The following is a 16084-nucleotide window of genomic DNA, read 5'->3' as shown; positions in this document are numbered from 1 at the left end:
ACATAATTACCAATCGGAATGATCGTAGCACAGAGAGTCCTTCCACATTAGCAAGACCAAGTTCCATTAGACTAAGGCTTACAATAATGCTGTCAAAAATATTCCACCCTTCTTGAAAGTAATAAAAAGGATCCAAGGCAATGATTTTGAAAATCATTTCTCCAGTGAAGATTCCGGTAAATACCTGGAGAAGATGGGTGGAGGAAGTAGAGATTAGTGGGTGTTGAATTAGAATCAGAATCAGGTTCAATATCACCGGCATATGTCATTAAAATTATTGACTTTGCGACAGCAGTACAATGCAATATATAATAATTTTTAAAAACTGAATTACAGTAAGTATATATACAGTGGCTATAAAAAGTATTCAACCCCCTTGGAAGTTTTCATGTTTTATTGTTTTACAACATTAAATCACAGTGAATTTAATTTGGCTTCTTTGACACTGATCAACAGAAAAATACTCTTTCATATATAGGTGTAGCTCAAATACCATCTATAAATTCGCTGATGATACAACCATTGATGGTAGAAACTCATATGGAGATGAGAAGGGGTACAGGATGGGGTAAACCAGCTAGTTGAATGGTATCACAGCCATAACCTTGCACTCAAAGTTAGTAAGACGAAAGAGCTGATTGTGGACTTCAGGAAGGGTAAGATGAGGGAACACACACCAATCCTCATAGAGGGATCAGAAGTGGAGAGAGTGAGCAATTTCAAGTTCCAGGGTATGAAGATCTCTGAGGATCCAACCAGGCTCCAACATATTGATACAGCTATAAAGAAGGCAAGACAGTGGCTCTATTTCATTAGGATTTGGATTGGCACCCAATACACTCGCAAATTTCTATAGATGTACCACCGAGAGCATTCTGACTGGCTGCATCACTGTCTGGTACGGGGGGGTGGGGGATACTGCTCAAGACCGAAAGAAACTGCAGAGAGTTGTAAAATTAGTCAGCTTCATCTTGGGTACCAGCCTCCATAGTATCCAAGACATCTTCAAAGAGCAACACACACAAAATGCTACAGTAACTCAACAGGCCTGGCATCTATGGAAAAAAGTACATTCAACGTTTCAGGCCGAATCCCCCCAAAAAAGCTGAGCAGTAGGTTTAAAAGGTGGGGGAGGGGGGAGGAGAGAGAAAACCACCAGGTGATAGGTGAATCCTGGAGGGGGGAGGGATGAAGTAAAGAGCTGGGAAGTTGATTGGTGAGATGAGGTGAGAGAGGGAAAAGGGGTTGGGAAATGGAGAACGGGGGGAGAATTGGGGGGCATTAACAGAAGTTTGAGAAATCAATGTTCATGCCATCAGGTTGGAGGCTACCTAAACAGAATATAAGGCATTGTTCCTCCAACCTAAGTGTGGCTTCATCACAACAGTGGAGGAGGCCATGGATGGACATAACGGAATGGGAATGGGAAGTGGAATTAAAATGGGTGGCCACCGGGAGATCCCACTTGTTTTGGTGGACACAGCGTAGATGCTCGGTGAAGCGGTCTCTCAATCTACGTAGGGTCATACCAACATACAGGAGGCCTCACCGGGAGCACCAAACTCAGTACATGGCCCCAACAGACTCAGAGGTGAAGTATTGCCTCACTGGGAAGGACTGTTTAGGGCCCTGGATGGTAGTGAGGGAGGAGGTGTAGCACTTGTTCCGCTTGCTCAAACTTCTGGTAATGCCTTCCCAATCCCTCCCCCTCCTTCTCCATTTCCCATTCCCTTTTCCCTCTCTCACTTCAGCTCTTTACTTCATCTCTTCCCCTCCAGGTTTCACCTTTCACCTAGTGGTTCTTTCTCCCCTCCCCCAATCTCTTAAATTACTCTTCAGCTTTTTTTCTCCAGTCCTGCCGAAAGGTTTCGGCCCAAAACGTCGACTGTACTTTTTTCATAGATGATGCTTGGTGTGCTGAGCTCCTCCAGCATTTTGTCTGTGTGATGCTCAGATTTCCAGCATCTGCAGATTTTCTCTTGTTGGCATCTTCAAGGAGCAGTGCCTCAGAAAGTCGGCATCTTCAAGGAGCAGTGCCTCAGAAAGTCGGCATCTAGTTCTAAGGACCCCCATCACCCAGAGCATGCCCTCTTCTCATTATTACCATCAGGAAGGAGGTACAGAAGCCTGAAGGCACACACTCAGCAATTCAGGACCAGATTCTTCCCCTCTGCCATATGATTCCTAAATGGACATTGAACCCATGAGTACTACTTCACTTTAAAAAATATATGTATGTAATTACAGTTTTCCACAATTTTAAAACTATTTAATATACATATATATACTTACTGAAATTGATTTACTTTTTTTTCTTTCTATATTATCATGTATTGCATTGTACTGCTGCTGCTAAGTTAACAAATTTACAATACATGCCGATGATAATAAACCTGATTCTGATTCAAGGACATAATTACGCATGGAACAAAATTCTACTGTATAGCATGCAACATGGTCCAATGTTATATACAATAATGTACTGATTATATTCAGATAGAGCTGAATTATATTAATGCACAAGTAAAATTCTGCAGATGCAGGACATCTGAAACAAAAGTAGAAAGTAGGGGAAAATACTGAGCATCTGTGGAGAAGTTCTGATGATAGATTATCAATCCCATTACTTTAATGTATGTTGGTACTAAAATAGGACAAATAAGTTTATTCAGAAGGTCTTGAGAGCTTCTTAGTATTAAATCAAGATGATATCCAGCAGTACTGTATTTTTGTATGTTTCAATATAAATTGACTACACTTTTAGAATATTACACTGTAACACTAACAGAATATTCAACGATAAAGAACTTATTATCTTTCTACTAAAAAAAGCGAACAAAAACTTAAAAAAACAATCTGACCTTGTAAGGCAGCCAGGTCAGGTGAATACATACCAAGTTCCCATATGAGAGTACATTTTCAAAGTTTTCTGTCATGGGGTAATGCTCCATAGCCATAAAAAGAGTGTTCAGCACAATGCAAATAGTGATGGCGAGATCCACAAAGGGGTCCATCACAATTAAATGGACAATTTTCTTTACTTTTAGCCAATGTGGATGGCAGTCCCAGATCAAGTACGTATTTGCAAATTTGTTCCAGCAGGGCGGACATTTCTGTCGAGATTCTTCCAATTCTACGAAATGCAGACAAAGTAAGGTTATAAAATGCCATTCAAGCAAAGAGGTAGTTTAGAAAATGCCAAGAGCAGCCTAGAATTTTATGCACTGGCCAGAACATTGGATTTCACTCTTTTTTTTGGTGTTCGAAACCTCCACTGTATTTCACATTAGTGTCTACTTGGGGCTCCTCAAAAATCATACAACTGGACAAAAGGTGTTTGCATCGTTTACTCCAAAAACACGCATTAAAACAGGAACATGCGTTTCCTAAAATCATGATACTCAATATGGTGTATACTTTGCTGCACACCGATGACTAAAGGTCATCAGAACACTCTCCATGGTAGCCGGATAACAGCTATACACACAGGAGATGCCATGGAAGATAGGTTGCAGGAAGAGAGACGGTTGGCATGATGGCATGAATATTGATCTGTTCTTCCAGTAAAGGAATTTCCCCACTAATTCCTCTATTCCTCACTCTGCCCTTTTATCTCTTCTCACCTGTCACGTACCTCCCTCTGGGTCCCCTCCTCTTTCCCTTCCTCCTCTAGTCCACTCTCCTCTCCAATCAGCTTCCTTCTTCTCCAGCCCTTTACCTTTTCCACCCACCTGGCTTCACCTATCACCTTCTAGCTATCCTCCTTCCCCACTCTCCCACCATTTTATACTGGCATCTCCCCCATCCCTTCTCGATTCTGAAGAAGGTTCTCGGCCTGAAACATTGACAGTTTATTGATTTCCATAGACTCTGCCTGATCTGCTGAGTTCCTCCAGCATTCTGTGTGTGTTGCGGGGGAGTTCCCATACTCACTCCAAGAGAAGTAAAGCCCTGGTCCATGTAGTACCTTCCAATGCACGGATTCAAGCAAGACCACCATTAGAAGAGCCATGACCATGACTGTATTTGGCATGTTTTTCCACAGAAGTGGTTTGCCATTGCTTTCTTCTGGGCAGTGTCTTTATAAGATGAGTGAACCCAGCCATTATCAATACTCTTCAGAGATTGTCTGGTTGGCCTCAGTAGTCGCATAACCAGGATGTACACCAGCTGCCCATACGACCATCCACCACCTACTCCCATGGCTTCATGTGACCCTGATGAGATGAGGAGGGTGCTAAGCCATTGCTACACCTTGCCTAAAGGTGACCAGCAGTCTAGCGGAGGGAAGGAGCAGGAATAGGCTACCTGCACCCCGCCCCCAACTTTCCCGGCTTGCTATGCCATTCAAAGTGATCATATCTGATCCACCCTCCCCAAGCCTGAACTCTTCGTCTGTCACAGATCCATGTAGTCCTTAGTTCAAGTGCACCATATCCTGCCCCTGGCACTCCTTCTCTGCCACCTGTCCCACACCCCTCCAATGGCCCCCCACCCTGGCTATTCCTGAAAGCTTTTGATCCCGCCAGATTTATAAACTTGCTCTCCATTCCACGTTGACAAACTGTGCCAAAGATGTTTGCACAGTACTGTAGATGCAGGTCCATAATAAGACAACAAGAATCACACATTGTCCACTGTCTCGGGTAGAGGCACAAATGGAAACACCTACCCTCAGTCTAGCAACAATTCCCCATGGGAACCACAAGAAATGCAGATGTTGGAATCTGGAGCACTGAACAAACAGCTGGAGGAACTCAGCAAGTCAAGCAGCACCTGCAGCTGCAAAGGGATAGTTGACGTATCTGGTCAAGACCCTATGACTGGACTGAGGTGCAGGGGAAGAGAGTCCATGTACAGAGGTGAGAGGGAGGGATAGGGTAGGGCTGGTAGGCAGAATCAAGTGAGCTAGAGATGGGGGGGTGGTGTTTTGTGTGAAAAGAGGGGATTTTTGAGACAGCAGATGATGAAAGATGGAAAGAGACAGAGAAAACTGGGCAGATGGAACCAGGCAAGGGAGGACATAGGAAAAATAGGCTAGGTATAAGAAACCCGGAGGATGGGTTGGTGAAACCAGACGGATGTATGCATTTATTGATTGATTGATTAAGGTGCAGAGCAGAATACACCCTTTTGGCCCATTGGGCCGCACCATCCAGCAATCCCGAACCTAATCGCAGGACACTTTACAATGACCAACCAATCTACCAACCAGTAGGTCTTTGGACTGTGGGGGGAAACCGGAGCGCCTGGAGGAAACCCACGTGATCACAGGGAGAACATACAAACTCCTTACAGATAGTGGCGGGAATTGAATCTGTATTAGCCGGTACTGTAAAGTGCTAACCACTATGCTTCAGTGCCAGACAATGAATCGAGCTAAGAAGGGTTGGAGAAGGAATGGAAAAAGCGAACAAAGGGAGAGAGAATGTAGGTAGGAATGGGAAAGGAACTCAACTTGAGCTTGCTTCTGGTTTCATTTCAACTCTCCATTCCCACATCAATTTGTCTGTCTTCGGCCTTCTCCACTGTCATGGTGAGGTCAAACACAAAATAAAAGAACAACACTTCTTACTCCATTTAGGTGGCCTCCAGCCTACTTGGTATGAACACTGGAAGATTCAGTCTCGCCTTCTCCTACCTGCATGTTCTTACCGGTTCAGCTCGATTATCTTTTCCTTTGGTCACCTTTTCCATTTCAACCTATTTCACCAACACTTCACCCCCACCCCCTCCCAACACACACTGACATCCTCTAGCAGTCCTCTTTCAATTCCCTCTGCAACTCTGGTTTCTGGTCACTCCTTTTTTTGTTGCTATTTTGTGTGATTTTGGTCGGGGTGGCCTGGCACTGTGGCCTGCGGTCAACGGACAACACATCATTAAACTGAACTGAACTGAGCTGAAACTCAGCATTCCTGGACTGTTCGGTGAATCGGTGGTTTGATATTTTATATTCTGTCTTCTTCTCTCTTTTGCTGTTTGCTCAACTTGTTCTTTTTTTGTGTGTTGGGTTTTGTGTGTTTTTCTTTCTTTTGTGGCTGTCTGAGGGAAGATGAATCTCAGGGTTGTATTCTGCACACATTCTTTAATAAAAATGTACCTTGAATCTTGAAACTTTAGTCCTCGGCTACAAGTTAGCCTGATTTGGGCTTTTCACTCTACATTGGATTCTTAACCGCTTACACTTCCATCAGCTCCCTCGGTCATTATATATCACAGGCACAGTCAGAATTAACTTGTTCACTTCCAGCAAAATTATTGGATTAGTCTCAGAAATCAATTGGCAGTTAAAAAAATTTAAGGTCTGCTTGCCCCAATTATTGTCACAGTAAGCTTACTGATTTGCACAGAAGAATTAATAACTGAAAAATTCAGCATCTGGTAGAATCCTCAGACGCTACGATATTTTTACAGTATTTAAGTTTAATCTTGGATCTTGGATGTAACAAATGTCAACCTCTGGTCTAGATAGGAGAGTTACGAATCTTCGCAATGGAGCAAATATTCCCACTATTTAAATATCTGAATTACGATTCAAACTAAGCTGTTTCCCAGACTTTATGAAAGAGCTGCGTGCCAGGGTGGAGATATGTCTCTATCAAAGGGGAGGTGTAAGATACTCCTTCCCTCTGCTAGCCTGCAGGTCATCCTTGACCAAAGTGTAGCGCCTGCTTAGCCCCTCAATCAGGGTCATGTGAAGCCATGGGAGTAGGTGGTGGATGGTCATAGGAGCAGCTTGTGGATATCGCAAGTCCTGGTTATGCGACCACTGGCTCCAGGCAGATAATCTCTGAAGAGTATTGATAATGGCTGGGGTCACCCATCTTGTAAAGACACTGCCCAGAAGAAGGCAATGGCAAACCACTTCTGTAGAAAAATTTGCCAAGAACAATCATGGTCATAGGACCATGTTTGACTATGTCATATGATATGGCACATAACGATGATGGTGACTAAAGAGCTGCTAAAAATTACATTCTAAGACATTGCAGGAAGCATCATTAAGTCTGTGCTGGGAGCTGCATTAGTTACAAGGAGGAGATTTACTGCTCAGCTCTCTGAAATTTAACAGTGGAGAACTCTTTAAATTACTTTTGAAGTGACCACCTAACATTTTCTACTGCTGAAAACTTACGGACAGAATTAATAGATGTGTCAGTCAGAAAATTGCACTCATACTGCGGGAACATGATGTGCACCAATTTGTCTTTCTCCCCAAGGCTCTCTCATCTGTTCAACAAGGGAGGCATAGCATATAGCATCAGGAAATTAACCTTACCCTCCTGGGAGATCAGGAACCAGCACCAATTTAGCAGTCTAAATCCTGTACTGTGTACTCTTACATTCTGCCTATACTCTCTTCAATCACAAACACAGCAGCACAGTGACAAATACAAAACCCGGATGTTCTGAGAATTAAATTGGTAGTTGTTTCATGAAATGTTATTGCAGCAGATTCTACAGCTCCAGTATTTCGGCATACTGGATTTTCTCTGACACTTGTGCCTAGAGGGAAATCAGAACAATAAAGGTACTCACCTGATTTCACAAATCATTTTAATTAATGGAAAGTAAGCCAACAGGGCTGCTACAGCAATATGAGTTCCTCCCCAGCCGACAGGTTTTCCTCATGAAGTACATCTAAGTGATCCAGTACGCCAAACATACTCTTAGGAAACTTTGCCTCATTTGTTTTTGACTAATGAGTTTGCAGTTTTCCAACACAACTGTTAGGAGATGCTAAAGTGTAATAAAAATTCCTGACAAACCTTCCATTGTATTCGTGAGAATACTGGCCACGCTTAAAGCTCTCTGCCTTTGTATAGCATCATCCAGAAAATCCATTGAAACTTGGTTCGATCCTGACCTCCTCTTCTTGAAGATGGCTTCTGTATTGGTGCTCTGCAAATTACAAATACCTCAATTACTCTGTTTTATTCACTGGGTTTTCATTTTCAAATACATTTCTGAAGAACAGCATCAACAGTGAAATAAGAATTTAAGCAGTAACTAACAGACTTGGCCCATACTTCTCTTGTTCTACACTTAAATTTGTTCTGGAAAGGTTATTAATGAAAAAAAACAAACACACAGGATTGAAATCTGACGCTGATGTGGCAGAGTTAATCTTGGAATTACTGTTAACCTCTCAGTAGTTACACATGTTAACTCTGCCAAGAACGGTCCCAAGCCTGGCTGTGAAAGGAGGACGGCTGGGCATGGAGCTATCAACCACACCCCATAAAACCCAGAGCTACAGAAATGCCAACAGAAGCTCCGAAGACCTCATCCTTGGGAGACGAGGAATATATACCAATAAGGTGGACTATACCTGGAGAAAGGAGACTTTGGCGAGCTAATGTCAGTGGCCCATACCTCTATAGGGGTATCACAACACCAGAAAATCTCCAAATCCAAAGCAATACACACAAAATGCTGGAGAGACTCAGCAGGTCAGGCAGCATCTATGGGAAAGTGCGAACTGTCAACGTTTCAGGCCGGGGCCCTTCTTCAGGACCGATGAAGGTTTCAGCCCGAAACGTCGACTGTTTACTCTTTTCCATAGATGCTGCCTGGCCTGCTGAGTACCTCCAGCATTATGTGTATACTGCCTCTATACAGGTGATGGGCTGTAAGTAAGTAAGTTGCACGTGTTATACCACCACATGTAATTGAGTTTTAAAATTTCCATGAAAATGGCTGAAACCCAGGGAGAAGACAAGGTTTGTTCAAACAGAAGTTGATGGATCTGATGAAGAAGTCAGCTGGTTTCACGTCTTGCACCTCTGATATCTGCAGTTAAACAGTTTGCGGACTGTTCTCATCTACGAATGTGTTTTTTTCCCCAACAGACAACTCAAATTACATGCTGCATGGAGCAAGGAAGAGACAGCCATTCAATAGGAACTGATGAGCCTTGGTGATGTACACATGTTGAGCAAGATAACATATGACCCACTAACTATTTGATTGAAACAATTCTCTTACAAATCTGACAGCAACAGTAACAAGCATGGTTAAATTAAGTACTTAAAACCAAAATGTTTAAGATGCCGAAAATCTAAAATGAAAATATGAAATGCTAGAAACACTCATCAGGTCAGTTAATGATTCACTTTGATGAGTTTTCAGAACCAGGTAGTTCTGTTCAGAAAAAAAAACTGGCTTGAAATGCTGAACTTGTTTATTTCTTCATAGACGATGCTGACATGATGAGTGTTTTCAGTATTTCCGATTTTATTTACGTATCATACTACATATCAAGAAAGTAATATTCAGATATCATACAGGACCACAATTCTGAGCATCAGCCAGCACCGGAAAGCATCCAAATCTGCCTGAATGTAACATATGAAACCATTTCATTCATTTGAAGACTGCTTTAGTGCTGAGTATTTTATAGTATGTATATTTAATATGTCTTAGTGTATAGAATATTTTATCCTGATGGCACCATTTATAAGATGACTTAAAGAAAACATTTTCTTATGCTATCTTATACCCCTCAATATCAGGCTCTTGGAGCAGTGAGGATAACATCATCGAAATTCAGTTGCCCCATCACTGAATATTCCCACAACTCCTGGACTCACTTTCAAGGACTCTTCATCTCATGTTCTTGATACTTATTGTTTATTTATTTATTACTATTATTTATGTTTGTATTTGCATTGCACACTTTATTGTCTTTTGCACTTTGATTGTCTGTCCACCCTGTTGGGTGTGGTCTTTCATCAATTCTATTGTGTTTCTTGGATTTACTGAGTATGCCCACAAGAAAATGAATCGCAGGGTTGTACACGATGACATACGTGTACCTTGAACTTTGTCCACTACTCTCATGTGTCTGTTACATCATTGCTGCTTTAATAAAAGTAATTTGATTATCAAAGTTCATACATGTCACCATACAATACAGCTGACTTCAATGAACAGAATCTATAATACCTTTTCCAAAACATTTGGAATTTGAAATACTGTTCAAGCAGTGGCAGAGTGTGGATTTGAGTCAATTTATAATCTTTGTAACAGCATTGTGGGGAAGATACAAATTGTTAATGGATTCATTTTTGATAATTGCCATGCACTATCATTTTGATGGGTTTTTAATTAAAATTCAGCCTGGAATAGGCCCTCCCGGCCCTTTGAGCCATGCTGCCTAGTAACCCCCGATTTAATCCTAGCTCGACCAACGGGGCCAATTCACAATGGCCAATTAACCTACCAATCTGTACGTCTTTGGACTGTGGGAGGAAACCGGAGCACCCGGATGAAACCCACGTTATCACGGGGAGAACGTACAAACACCTTACAGTCGGTGGCAGGAATTGAACCCGGGTCGCCTGTACTGTAAAGTGTTGTGCTAACCACTACATTACCAATGATGAGAGACTTTATCAGAGTTCAGTCTACCACTGTCTCACAAGTAAGAAAATCATGTGCCTTGTTACAAAGAATTACATGTCTCAATAGGATAGCTTGAAAATAAAGCACAAAGTATTAAAATACACTAAATTTATAACATTAACCAAAATGAATTATAGTTATATTGTTTGCATTGGTCTTGTTATGTACGACTAGACTATAATTCATGATAACTTTTCTCCAAGGAGAACCATGGCTGTAATTATTTATAGGCATCCGTTAGTCTCATGAGACCATGGATTTGCACCTTGGAAGGTTTCCAGGGCGCAGGCCTGGGCAAGGTTGTATGGAAGACCAGCAGTTGCCCATGCTGCAAGTCTCCCCTCTCCACACCACCAATGTTGTCCAAGGGAAGGACACTAGGACCCATACAGCTTGGCACCGGTGTCGTCGCAGAGCAATGTGTGGTTAACTGCCCTGCTCAAGGACACAACACGCTGCCTTAACCAAGGCTCGAACTAGCGACCTTCAGATCACTAGACGAACGCCTTAACCACTTGGCCACGCGCCAACACCTGTTATTATTACATCGGCTATAAACAATTGATCCATGGGAAGTTTCAGCATCAGTTAAAAAGTCACTTTCTAAAGGTCAAAAATATTTGCGTATCTCAACATTTTCATTAACTGCTGGATTTACCACCCTCCACTAGACAAACAGCAGATCTCAGAATAGCTCAAGAACTGGGGCAGCACGGTAGCATAGTGGTTAGCACAATGCTCTTCAGTACCAGCAACCAGGGTTCAATTCCCACTGCTGTCTGTCAGGAGTTTGTACGTTCTCACTGTGACCGCATGCATTTCCTCCGGGTGCTCCGATTTCCTCCCACAGCCCAAAGTCCTACCATTTGGTAGGTTAATTGGTCATTGTTCTGTCATTAGGCTGCGGTTACATCGGTGATTGCAACACAGCGGCAGAGCCTGTTCTGCACTGTATCTCAATAAATATAAATAAATAAATAGTTAGTTAGACGGATAGCTAGATGTATGTGACCTCCATTGTAGGATGTCCCCAAACCAATCACTAGATGGGTAATTGCTAGAAGCAGCAAAATCCCAGTCCTATTTTGCATTCTTTTGGTGAAAATCCCAAAACATTTGATATGGAGCAGTGAAAGGCCAGTGAACTTTACGGTGTGATAATCCACATTATTTTGATCTCTCCTTTATATCTATTATTAACATTCATCTAAGTCTGCCACAGCGCATCATTCACTTTTATACACTGAGGATTTTTGAGTGCCAGATTGAAGCTGGAGAAGGAGAGATAACCCAGGAGACATTGAAGTACAACAGGCCCACACTCGCTGAGTTTGGAAGGAGAGCTATCTCACTGAAGCAGGAAGATTCTCATCAGATTTGGCAGGATAGATGGTTCATGGACATTTCCTTTGTCTGTCTAAACCTCATAGTCTTGAACAAAGACATGAGTCACAGGATGAGAAAAAAATGCTTTATTCATATGGTTACAGAACATTAATTTCTCTTCCTCAGGGGATTTTTATTGCTTATCAATAAACATACTTAGGGCTGATAGCAATAGTGAATAAGATTATTCTTATTATTCCTTGCTATCTTCATCATTCCTTCTTATATGAAGATAATAAGAGAAGAGGACAAGATGAACCACAATATGACAAGGGAGGTTCATTTAGTTTCTCCTGTTTTGAACTTTTGAAAGGCCTACTTATATTTATTTATTGAGATATAGCCCTTCCAGCTCTTGGAGCCGCACCACCCAGCAATCCCCTGATTTAATTCTAGCCTAATCACGGGCTAATTTATAATAACCAATTAACCTACTAACTGGTATGTCTTTGGAGTGTGGGTGGAAACTGGAGCACCTGGAGAAAACCCACATTTGTACGTCCCGGAGACAACGTACAAACACCCTTATAGGCAACAGTGGGAATTGAACCCGGGTTGCAAGCACGGTAGAGCATTGCACCACTCAATTATCCATGCCTCATTGGTTGATTGGTGTGGGAGGGGGTTTGATGTTCTTGTTTCCGTTTGTGCAATCTTTTTTGTGCTGGGCGGGAGGTTGATGTGTGTGTTTTTCTTTGAATGGTTTTCATGGTTTTCTTTGTTTCGTGGCTGTCTGGAGAAGACGAATCTCAGAGTTGTATACTTGCATACATACTTTGATAACAAATGTACCTTGAATCTTGAAGAAGACACTTAACACTTAAATAAATTATTCAATGCTTTTGCACATAGCTGATGCATTTGTCCTTGGCACAGCTCGTAGTGAGTTACTTAATTTGATGCATGTTATGAGAGAGAGAGTGACGAGTGCTAACGTTTGGTTTAATGTATTGGGATAAGATGATCATGAGAGATACATTGCGAAACAAAACTGAAATGCTATAGCTAAGAAATGGAGTCAGAAAAGTACAGCACAGAAACAGGCGATTCGACCCATCTTGTCCGTGCCAAACCATTTAAACTGCAAACTCCCATTGACCTGCAAATGTAATGTACATTGCAGAAGTTGTAAAACTTTCTGATTTTTTAAAAACCATATACCAGGTGCAAGATTGGCGTTATGTTTCTCCCCTGCATCCTCACTGTCATCGCACTGTACAAGCACATCGTATTCATTGTACATACTCATCATATATTGTACTCACTGCATGTTTGCCACCATACCTAACTATATAAAACTTTCTTACATTGTCATCAGTAGTTGGCTTATCTATTATCACCTCTGGCAGAAGGCGTCCAACAGGTGATGTTGGAGTTGAAAGTCCACCGGCAAGTGAAACCACTCCATTGCAGTCCACTGTGCTGTGCCTCTTCCCATTCACTGAAAGGACTGGCAGCATCCTGGAGGACTTACTGCACTGACTAACGTTACTGCTGCGCCTCTCACCCTGCCTGCGTGGGATAAAGAGTGAGCCCCTTCTGCTTTCGTTGTCTTCGAAGGTGCTGTGTTCATCATCGGCAAAGTCATTCTCTGACCCTATATCTTTAGTCCGAGCTTTGAAACTGAAGATGCTGCTTCTGCTATTACGTCTTGGCGAAAAGATAGATCCACGAATACTTAGTAGAGACTGAAAAAGAACGAGAACACAGTTCAGTCAACTTTAAACCCTTGCACATCATCAGCACCTTTTTATTCAGTTACTTAATTTCTTGTAACTCTGGGACTTGGCAAGAAGGCTAGCACTGTTTTAACTTGAGTAAATCTTCTTACCAAAAGGTGATATCTTGCCTTTGGACACACTGAAATTCTGTAGGCTGTATGTCCAGCAGAATTGTTTTCAAAATAAATAGCTAACTCATGAATAATCATGATGTTAGGCAGAAACGGCAAAATTAAAAGGTACTATACACTTTATGTCCGCCCTGTCAGAAATACATACACATCCATACATTGTATTCCATCTTCTTTGCCTTTTCAGAATCAGAATTAAAATCACTTTATTGACAAATGGGAAAGGGTAAACAGTCAACATTTCAGGCCAAGGCCCTTCACAACTGAGAGGGAAGGGGCAAGATGCCTGAATTAGGAGGTGGGTGAGAGGAAAGAGGTGCTCAACCATGTGCTCACCCAGACCATAGCCACAAAACCTTCCTGGAGCTTGCTTTCGATTTCTTCTCACCTGCCTTTTAATTCCTCCTTTCCCCTTCCCTTCCTCCTATGATGAACTCTTCCCTCCTATTGGTTTCTTTCTCCTTCAGCCCTTGACCTTTCTCACCCACCTGGCTTCACCTATCTCCTTCCAGCTAGCTTCCTCCCCTCCTCCCACCTTCTAATTCAGGCATCTCACGCCTTCCCACTCAATCCTGAAGAAGGCCTCAGCCCAAAATATCGACTGTTTACTCTTTTCCATAGATGCTGCCTAACCTGCTGGGTTCCTCCAACATTTTGTATGTGTTGCTCAGAAATGCTTGTGGTTCAGGACAATACAGCAATGGACAACACAATAGCAACCAACAATCTACAAGACCATAGAGCAAACAGCCATGAGCAATCAACAATTAACAGAATGGTCACATGTGTAAATGTCAATAATGAAATTTAAATACTGGTAAATGTGAAGATATGAACAGACTCAATAATTATCAACAGAACAAGGAGAGCAGGAAGGACCATTTAGTGGATGTTGTACAAGGACAGTTAGGGTATTACACCTGAGTGAATTTTGTTGCGAAACTGGATAGCTACAGGAAAGGAGATGACATGTTGGTGATGGTCTTGTAGCGTCTCCCTGATGGCAATTTGATGAATAAGTGACTGCTAGGGTGGGCAATTCTCCAAATCTGTTCATGTCCTTCTGTAAACTCCCTGCTTCCTCAACACCACCTGCACCTATCTCTGTAGATTAGGTGATAAGGGCAGAGATCATAACTTCTCCTTAGAAAATATAGGAAATGAATTAACCAATGGACTTTCACAACAATCCAACACCACTTCAGTAAGTTGCTTGGCACAATTTCATATTCAACTCCCTGATTTGAAGTTCAATTCAATGTGAATAGCAATAGTGCTAACAACAGCAAAAATTACACTCATCTTGATGTTAATATACACACATTTTCAGACTGTCTATACATTTGAAAAGCATATGCATTTTAAATTGTTGGATACGGCTCATAACACAGTTCTTCATTCAGCTTAAAATACCTAAGGTTTGAAGATTTCTGCCACCATCTGATTTATTTTAGAAAATACATTCTGGTTATCGAATATTGTAAAGAAAGAGGCATTATTTACTACAGTTGATAGAAATCTTCATTCTTATTTAATACTTCAAAAGGCACACTTATTCTGTTTGATTCTGTTCTACAAATTTAAATAGTATGACAGTGGCCAGAGTGCCAACTGTGAAACTGCAGAAGCAAGGCTCTGATGTATCATACAGTATGTCAGAATGAGGGTTTTACGTCACCTTCGTACAATTAGAAATCACATTAAGTCACCCCAGAAATGCTGCCAATTGTGCAGTGTGACTGGTAGTGGGCATTATGGTGGCAGGAGACTGACTGTAAGTTCTTTCTCGCGTAACTGAGCTCTCCCAATTGCATATGTGCAAACTATGACACAGAAATTGGGTGTGCTTCTAAAAGCAAAGGCAACAGTATGACAAAATGTACAAGAACGAAGTACGTACATCCATTATCTGCAGCCAATGTCATATTTTATTATTTATTTACTTGGTTATTTATTGAGACACAGTGCAGAATAGGCTCTTCCAGCCCTTCGAGCCATACCACCCCACAATACCTTGCTTTAATCCTACTTTAATCCTAGCCTAATTACGAGACAATTTACAATGGTCAATTAACATACCAACCAGTACATCTTTGGACTGTGGGAGGAAACCCACGTGGTCACGGGGAAAACGTACAAACTCCAAACAGGCAGGAGCGGGAGAATCATGATGATATGAATCTTTTACATCAATCAGACTCACATAATGGTAGCATTACTTTGAATGACGCCATTTATGTGATCACTGCCTCTTAGTTTTCATCTGATCTAATACCACTATTATCTCCTCTACATTTATTTCGGTTTTGGCACCAGCCTCTTCTCTAGTGAGCTGGCTACACAATACTCACTTCTATTGAAGGTGGATGCTATGCAACAAGAAAGATTTTTTTTGCCCCTAACAACTTTTCCTTAGACCATCCTTTTCACATGTTC

At 41.8% G+C, this 16084-nt stretch overlaps 1 protein-coding gene across 9 annotated transcripts in view; it reads right to left on the bottom strand.

The window, feature by feature from the left end:
• Positions 1 to 16084, bottom strand: part of scn1laa (sodium channel, voltage-gated, type I-like, alpha) — a 157128-nt gene that overhangs the window by 110766 nt on the left and 30278 nt on the right. For 3 of the 9 annotated variants that reach the window (XM_072259670.1, XM_072259672.1, XM_072259671.1), the window contains 4 exons: positions 13137 to 13484; positions 7773 to 7905; positions 2895 to 3133; positions 11 to 184 (listed from right to left, as the gene is read on the bottom strand). In XM_072259670.1, coding sequence (XP_072115771.1) covers positions 11 to 184; positions 2895 to 3133; positions 7773 to 7905; positions 13137 to 13484 — 894 coding nt within the window. Of the gene's footprint in view, positions 1 to 10; positions 185 to 2894; positions 3134 to 7772; positions 7906 to 13103; positions 13488 to 16084 lie in introns of all 9 variants that reach the window. The other 6 variants (XM_072259669.1, XM_072259668.1, XM_072259674.1 and 3 more) reach the window with 4 other exon arrangements.

The sequence above is a fragment of the Mobula birostris genome, chromosome 6 (genome assembly GCF_030028105.1).
Source record: "Mobula birostris isolate sMobBir1 chromosome 6, sMobBir1.hap1, whole genome shotgun sequence".
Lineage (NCBI taxonomy): Eukaryota > Metazoa > Chordata > Chondrichthyes > Myliobatiformes > Myliobatidae > Mobula > Mobula birostris.
The sequence above is the reverse complement of the archived record's forward strand: the minus strand, read 5'-3'. Positions and strand labels throughout refer to the sequence as shown.